Below are 7989 nucleotides of genomic sequence, written 5' to 3'. Positions count from 1 at the left end.
ACTTAAAAATGTGTTTTAATCTTAGTGGCTCCGGCGTTTTTCACAATGTTTAATTTCTACCCGTATTAAAAGAACAAAAACTAAATATTTGTATAGTTTGGATTCCACCATCTGTTAATACATTGAAAACGCTAATTATCGATATAAAATAGGTCTTGATCCGATTTAAAATAAGTGTTATGCGAGCGTTTTGCCAAAATGAATAGTTATTTTGATCCACTGAGGGTAAATGGTCACTTCTTTTGATGTATAAATGAGTTTTAATAGAGAAGACTTGGGTTAGAATGTAAATTAAACAAGGTTTCCAACGGTTCAAATTACGGGTTAAATGGAGTTCGGGAGTGTCCGAGGCAAGTCCACAAAATTTGACCTATTGTGCAGCTTTAATGCGCCCCAGGCGCAATCATGTGCGCCTCAGCCGCAGTTGAGCGCGCCCCGGGCGCATTCACAAAATTGCACAAAAACTTCGCGGAATGCCACAAATACTCTTGAAATCCAATTTGCGCGAGGTTAGAACTTTTAAAAAGATTGTTAAATCTAGTTTCTAACCAAAGTGGTTTTGATCCACAATCGTTGTACATCCAAAAGTATGACCATTTTACCCTCGGCGAGTCAATAAACACATCATTTCGATGAGATGCTCATATCCCCCTCATTCTAAATCCGATCAAGACCAATTCTATGCTAATAAATAGGATTTTCAAAGTGCTAAAAGATAATGGAAACGAAGCAATAAAAATAATAAAGTTCAATTTATGTAAAGGTAGTCGAAAGCGGATGATTCAAAGATGATTGGAGCCACTCAGGCTAAAACACATTTCTGCGCCCTTTTACACATTCTAAGTTCTATTCGGCACCCACAACCCTAACTCTAGGGTATTCGTTCATTCTGTAGGGCTTTCCACACGAAATCAAATCATCAGGATTCACACCCATGGTGAGGCTTTCAAAGCCGAGTCCGGTCGTTTGTACACCATGAACACTATCACTTGAGCTCTACGACTACCAAACCTCCTCCACCAGTGTCATTTGACCACACCTTCACCCCACCAATACAGTCGACAGCCGCTGGGCCCAAATAACATGATTGGGCTTTCGTCGCCCCCATCATTTAGCCTGTTATCACCACCACGATCACCTCTCTAGCACTCCACCACCGTCACTTCACCACCACTTCTGCGAAAAATTACTCTTTACCATGAAGAATTGCCTCTGGCCGCGAAGAATTGCTCCTGGCTGCAAAGAATTACACCTGGCTGCGAAGAATTACTCCTGGCTGCAAAGAATTACTCAGGGCCGTGTCAGAGCAGTGAAGAATTACATTTGGCCACTACAAATTACTCTTGGCCGCTAAAAATTACTCCCGGCCACAAAGAATGAGTTATGATCTCGCAATTCTTGGCGGCTAAGAGTAATTCTGTGTGGCCAAGAGTAATTATTGGCGGCCAAGAGTAATTCTTCGCGAGCAAGAGTAATTTTTCGCGGGCAGGAGTAATTCTATGCGGCCAGGAGTCATTCTTTGTAAACTTCTAATCCCAGCCATTTTTTTTTGTATTGGCCTAATCTCAGCCATTGGATTGAATGATTGAGATGAAGTGTCTTTTTTTTTTTTGTGGTCCCTGGAACGCTCCCCTTTAATTTGGGTATTCTCATTTGGAAATATTCTCAATTTTTTGTGGTGTCGTTGGTTGAAACACTCAAATTTGGCTACGTAAATATTTAAGCCTTGCTTTGAACGAATCTAGTTGACAAAACGATTTGTCGTATGCTTTGATGAAGTGTGAATGCTCCATGAATTTTTTAGAACACTTAGGAAATGAATAAATACAAAAGAACAAGGGATTTGCGCAGTGGCGGAGCCAGGAATCGACGTCGGAGGGGACTTAAATATTAAAGAAATTTTGGTTCGATGATTTTTTCAAGACTAAATCCACTCATTCGAGTTTCCATGGGACGATTTTTATAAATTGAAGGATTAATCTCAAATATTGTTATCATATCATTCGGCGAACACATATCGTTATTACACGGTATCATTCACCATAATTTAGAGTTCTCGAAATGAAAATTGTTCTTACTTTTAATTATGTTTGTAAGATTTATAATATGTATCAATATTTAATTTTTTTTGTAAAATATACTCCAAAATACGAAATTGGGTGGGCCCGGGGCAATCCCCGGCCCCTGCATTCCTCCGCCCTTTAATTTGAGCACGAAATAAAACTTTGAAAACGCTAATTATCGATATAAAATAGGTCTTGATCCGATTTAAAATGAGAGTTATGCGAGCGTTTTGCCAAAAATGAATAGTATTTTGATCCACTGAGGGTAAATTGTCACTTCTTTTGATGTATAAATGAGTTTGAATGTAGAAGACTTGGGGTAGAAAGTAAATTAAACAAGGTTTCCAACGGTTCAAATTACGCATAAAATGGAGTTCGGGAGTATCCGAGGCAAGCCCGCAAATTTGACCTATTGTGCAGCTTTAATGCGCCCCAGGCGCAATCATGTGCGCCTCAGCCGCAGTTGAGCGCGCCCCGGGCGCATTCACAAAATTGCACAAAAACTTCGCGGAATGCCACGGATACTCCTGAAATCCGATTTGCGAGAGGTTAGAACTTTTAAAAAGCTTGTTAAATCCAGTTTCTAACCAAAGTGGTTTTGATCCACAATCGTTGTACATCCAAAAGTATGACCATTTTACCCTCAGCGAATCAATAAAAACATCATTTCGATGAGATGCTCAACATAATTTCAAGACTTGAGTGGGTAATTAACCACTTGGCTCTCCCATGCTCATGTTCTTATCATCTCTTTAGTACCACTCCAAAGCCAAATGATCCATAAACCGAGCCTTAGGTTCCAATCAATTGAGGACAGCTACATGATTCTGTCGAGAGCATCGTGTTCTGTGATATCCAAAAAATTTAAGTCTTTTCATACTACCGCCGCTAAATCCAAAGGATCCATCCTCGAAAAATAGCACCATGAAAATTAGTCTTCAAGTCTTCAACATTCCAGGCATTGGGGGCAGCCACATACTTTTGATTCATATTGAGGTCTATGCAACTAAAAAATGATTCTTAAGCCACACGGACGGGAAAAATTTACCCTACAGCTGGTTGAATAATCTCACCAGAAGAAGCACTGTCCACTTCCACCCAACTGCATCCCGGAGCTTTCTTTAAACGTCTTCCTTTCATGGCATCTCTCAAACTCGCAACATCGTTCCAATTTTCAGACACGGACGAAACACGCGCAGCAAGTATATAGTTTGCTCCAAGGTCAGGCTCGATTTGAAGCAGAAGCTTCCTCAGATTTTCATCCAAACAAATGACATCCTCATGATTTTTAGATGCACCAATGAAGCTCCTGAGAATAACGGAGTTGGGTTCCATTGGCATGCTCTTGATTACTCTATAAGCTTCTTCAATCATCCCAGCTCTTCCAAGCATATCGATCATGCATCCATAATGCTCCATTGTCGACTTTATACCATATGTGTTCACCATCTGATCAAAATACCTTTTGCCCTCCTCAACAAGGCCCAAATGGCTGCATGCACTAAGGATTCCAGAAAACGACAAGCTGTCAGGTTTTAGGCCATTTTCTTCCATTTGGGTAAACAAGGAAATAGCATCTTCCCCGCGGCCATGATCTGCAACACCAGATATCATGATAGTCCAAGACTGCAAATTCTTTTCTTCCAAGGAACTGAAAACTTGTAAAGCTACCTCTATGCGTCCACATTTCGAGTACATCTCAAGAAGTGCTGTGCCCAAAGCAACATCCAGCTTGATGTTATTAACAATGACATGCGAATGAATGGATGTCCCTATGCGGATGTTGAGCAGACGAGCACATGCAGAGAGTAAGCTAACCAGAGTGATGGAGTTTGGATTCTGATTTACCAACTTCACGCTTTGGAAACCATTAAAGCATCAAATGGACAGTTACTGCAGACAACAAGGAATAGAATGGTAAGAAAAATGCTTGCTAACACGGAAAAAACACATAAAAGAGGTCAACTATGTCCACTTTTTTTGAAGTGATTATCTAGGTGCACCAATAACTATGCTTTCACCCCGAGGAACCAATAGCATGTTCAAGACGGTTATTGTGGATTTCCCTCTAGGAAATCTCCTCCATATTGGATATCAGTAACATATAAACCAATTGAACTATCAAGTAATGCAGTTTTAGAGGAAAGGCTGGATGCTAAGCTGTAGAACCCAACTGACCAATCAATTAACATATAGACCAATTTAAAAACCATAACGCGAATCTTTCTTTAAACCAAAATGAGGGACTAGCAAGCCAAAAACTTTAACTTTGAATGGAGAGATTTTATAGGAAAAGAAAATAAAGGGGTAATGGTTGGTAGCCAAAGCACTCATTTGGATGGAGCATTTTGGTGAGAAATGGAGAGAAAAATACAAAATTGAAATTTCTTGATCTTCCACTTTCACGCCCAATCTCATAAAAAATGGTGAGATTTGGTGAGAAATGACTCTATGTTTTTTTACCTCACCCTTTCTCACCATCCAAAGGGGCTGTAAATGTAGAAACTCAAAAGGCATTATACCAGGCAACATAGCCAGCAATTATAGAGCTCCAAGACACCACATCTCTCTCGCACATTTCATCGAACACCTGCCTCGCAAACCCAATCGCACCACGCCCAAAGTACAACCTCAACAGTGTATTCCCCACATACCGATCCGAATCAAAACCCATTTTAACAACCAACGAATGCACAGCCCCATCAACTCCAATTACCAAACACCAGCCGCAGGACTTGAGAACAAAAGGGTACGTGAATTTGTCGGGTTTAAGGCCTACCCTTTGGAGCTGAGAGAACAGTTTCACCGATTCAAGTGGCGATGAGCTCTTTGAGTACTCCCTTATGATTGTGTTACAAGCGAATATGGGTGGGGGTGGGTCGAGGGGTAATAAGCTGTCAAAGAACAATCTTGTGAACTCGATTGAAACAGAACAAGAGGATTGTATGAACTTGGATATGAAGTATTCGTCTCTATCTAGAGCGGTTTTAAGGATCAGAGACTGGAGTTGGAGGAGATGAGTGGTGGTGGTTGATTTTTGGAGGTGGCGGAGGGTTTGAATTTGCCGGGAAAGCATCACACGGTGGATAAATCGCAACACCTTGTGACCTTCACATTTTTTTGATGGCCAATATACGTTACCGAATACTACTGTAATCGAAAAGGTAAGGAGTAAATATTTGAGTAGAAAATGAATTAATTGAATAATTTTAAAGTAACAATCCAAAATCGCAAGAATATTGAGTCTTTCAAATCTTCTAGTAAAAATTACTCCAATTGAGTCTGAGACAAGTGCTGGAATGAGTTTGAAAGTAGAGGTAAATGCAGTAGCGGAGCCAGAATTTGGATTGAATTTGTGTGTGGCGTCGCTCAACTTGTATTGTTTCATGTTGTCTCTAAAAGTGCGAATAGTAAGGTTACATGTATATAGATTTTGCCGTAAGATTTGTTTTTTCGTTAAATAAATAAAAGAGTGGTTCAACTCTCTTATTATCTTCAAATGAAGTCATTGAGAAATTATTGGTTTCCGCTAAAAATTTTGAACTTCAAATTATTGCATTTTGCTATGTTGTTCACACTAACCCACAATTTCTTTATCTTCATTTTGTCTCTCTATTTTTTCCTTTCACCCCCCCCCCCCCAGCGGGACGAGAAGAATCGAGAAAGTAAAAAATTATGACATTTACACATGTATTTTTGAAAATATTCAAAGAAAATTCAAAAAATCGGCTTTCAAATGTTTTTATTTTTATTTTATAGATATTTCCCAAAAATTAATTTAATCCTCAAATCACAAAACTTCTCTCCTCTCTTCCATTTCCCCCGAATTTGGTAAAACGATTAAGAGACCTCAAGAAAAATCACATTATATTCAATTAAACTGTTGCTCAAGATCCATACAAGAGGAGAATAATAATAGACAACCCAAAAAGAAAGAAGAAAAAAACCGAGGAAAACCTAACCCCCGAAAAACTGGAACGAATCTCACATGTATATCATAAGCTAAGGTTTTGATGAGAAGGGCTACGCTTAATCATGGGTTTATCAATGTCGTTGTTCTTTTTGTTCCTTCCCTCATTCTTTGAACCGCACACAATGGTGAACTCAAACCCATAAGCGAAGCAAGAGAACAACCCGGGCCCGCCATCGGAGTGCTGCCGCGAATGCCGCAAGCTGTCCGACTTCTCGAAACTCTGATCAGCCGCTGCCCTCCTCGACTTGTACCCCTTTGCCCTCGCTTCTTCCACTGTCAAGTCCTCCAGTATCGAGCTCCCCCGCTCCTCCGCCTCCGCCGCCAGGACCACCCCTTTCTGCTCCGCCGTCACCGGCGGTGGTGGCGGATAGAGCCCCTTGGCTATCGCCACCGCCACGATCGACGCTGAGGGGCCCACGTCGGAGCAGAGCTCGGAGTCGTTGACGACTGAGCCGTTTACGATGGAGCCGGCGTTGCAGATGGAGCCGCCTTTGGGCGGGTAGAAGTCGTCGAAGTTGAGGTCGGATTTCTCGCTGTGGGATCGCCAGAGCTGGATTTTGGTGTTTACTTGATCGTGACGGCTTCCGTCGGCGTTGGGTTGCTTGTAAATGGGCATGCTCCGCATGGAGCTGTCGAGTAGGGAAACCGCCATGTTGAGAATCCCTTGGGGGCTACCCGAAGCACGGCGAACCTGTGATCATGCATGGGGTTACTATTTTAGTAGCCAATATTATTTGAAAACACAAATCTCAATCACTGTTGGAAAATTTCCAGATTCGTGAATGAAAATTGAGGCATTCAAAAGGTCTCCCGAAGCAACCGAAAATAAAAAAATACCACTTATTTGCGTTCGTATCACGCTAAGGATGGCAATTTCACCCGAAATTGATGGATACCTGAATCGATCTGATCCTATCGGGGCGGGTTTAATTTTTTATTTTTTCCTGCTCCCGGAGCGGTTTTGGTTTTGTAAAAATGACACTGGCCGGTTTGGATTTTGGGTTTGGTATTTGCAAGTATTCGGACCGATTCCGAACCCAAAACCATCCATATAATATTTTTTGAATTATTAAATTTTTTTGAAGCGAGGATTAAATGGGTGGAGCAAACGTTGTGACAGACATGAGAGCGTAAAGAGAGGAGTCCTGAATAGAGGATTAGGAGACGTGGCTCCTTGCATTACGAACTAAACAATAGTAAAAAAAAAAAAAACCGCTGAAAAATAAGTAGGACGGAGAAGAGCAAAAGTACCTGAAGCGCAACGAACCGGGTGCTGAAATTGTTATGAACCCTAGCAAACGGAGGGATAAGGTTGCTTATCAAAACCTTGACGTTTCCAACAAGGTTATCCCGAAACCACGAGACAGTGTAGATCTCGACCATGACGGCCGAGGTATCAGAATTCAGGAAATCTTCATCAATACGGAACACAAACTTGTCGTTCCAGGTGGGGTTGGCGTGGCCCCCGCGGTGGTCGACGCGGGTGGTTAGTTTCCGTTCCGGTTGGACCCACACCACCGCATAGGTCCGCATCGATTTGGAGACTGGGGCGAGGTCTTGGGCGGATATGATGGTGATTTCGAGGAGATGGAAAGGAGACGTTGTCGCTGTTGTCGTTGATGATGATGAGGTGGTTGTGATGGTGGAGTTGGTGGAGGGAGTGAGGCTTCCCATCGCCATCGTCCAGAATCGGCCCCGACTTATCAGGAGCTCAAAGCAGAAAAAAATTAAAAATGAGGCCTTTTAGCACTGGACTTTTCTAAGGGTTAAAAAAATTAGAAGCAGCCCCTGAAATTCAAATATGTTTGGAGGCATAAAGAGGCCGAGACACAAGCTGTAGCTTAGGGCCGTCTCTGCCTGCGGTCTGCTGCAGGTACGACGGTGGTGGTGGTAGGGGGAGAGAGAGAGAGATGGGGTGGATATGAGCTAGTGAGGATGCATGAGAATGGTGGT

The 7989-nt window shown here is 42.0% G+C and overlaps 2 protein-coding genes across 7 annotated transcripts; both read right to left on the bottom strand.

Annotated features, from left to right (window-relative positions):
* Positions 1–2619: 2619 nt before the first annotated feature.
* On the bottom strand, positions 2620–5298 carry LOC131315891 (pentatricopeptide repeat-containing protein At5g66520-like). 6 transcript variants are annotated; one of them, XR_009196930.1, is made up of 3 exons: positions 4586–5298; positions 3735–3956; positions 2620–3658 (listed from the first exon to the last, which is right to left on the bottom strand). XR_009196930.1 is itself a non-coding variant. In XM_058345120.1 (3 exons), exons 2-3 carry the CDS (start codon positions 3748–3750, stop codon positions 3108–3110), a joined length of 567 nt encoding a protein of 188 aa, XP_058201103.1. In that variant the 5' UTR covers positions 3751–3956; positions 4586–5282; the 3' UTR covers positions 2620–3107. The 6 variants fall into 6 exon arrangements, 5 of the variants coding, with proteins under 5 accessions (XP_058201103.1, XP_058201101.1, XP_058201102.1 ...); XM_058345120.1 differs by having other exon boundaries at positions 4586–5282; XM_058345118.1 differs by having other exon boundaries at positions 2620–3772; positions 3882–3956; positions 4532–5276.
* Positions 5299–5900: 602 nt separating this feature from the next.
* On the bottom strand, positions 5901–7989 carry LOC131316030 (uncharacterized). The gene is made up of 2 exons (XM_058345294.1): positions 7288–7989; positions 5901–6727 (listed from the first exon to the last, which is right to left on the bottom strand). Exons 1-2 carry the CDS (start codon positions 7714–7716, stop codon positions 6059–6061), a joined length of 1098 nt encoding a protein of 365 aa, XP_058201277.1. The 5' UTR covers positions 7717–7989; the 3' UTR covers positions 5901–6058.

This window comes from Rhododendron vialii, chromosome 2a (genome assembly GCF_030253575.1).
Source record: "Rhododendron vialii isolate Sample 1 chromosome 2a, ASM3025357v1".
Classification (NCBI taxonomy): Eukaryota; Viridiplantae; Streptophyta; class Magnoliopsida; order Ericales; family Ericaceae; genus Rhododendron; species Rhododendron vialii.
Note: the sequence above shows the minus strand (reverse complement) of the source record. Positions and strands in the feature narration are given on the sequence as shown.

What these genes read in the sequence shown, in the direction of transcription:
- LOC131316030 (XM_058345294.1), bottom strand. Translation starts at nt 7,716, where the DNA reads ATGGCGATGGGAAGCCTCACTCCCTCCACCAACTCCACCATCACAACC. An exon ending in CCCGGTTCGTTGCGCTTCAG is followed by an intron (nt 6,728 to 7,287) that starts GTACTTTTGCTC and finishes GCATGATCACAG; the next exon opens with GTTCGCCGTGCTTCGGGTAG.
- LOC131315891 (XM_058345116.1), bottom strand. Translation starts at nt 3,761, where the DNA reads ATGTACTCGAAATGTGGACGCATAGAGGTAGCTTTACAAGTTTTCAGT.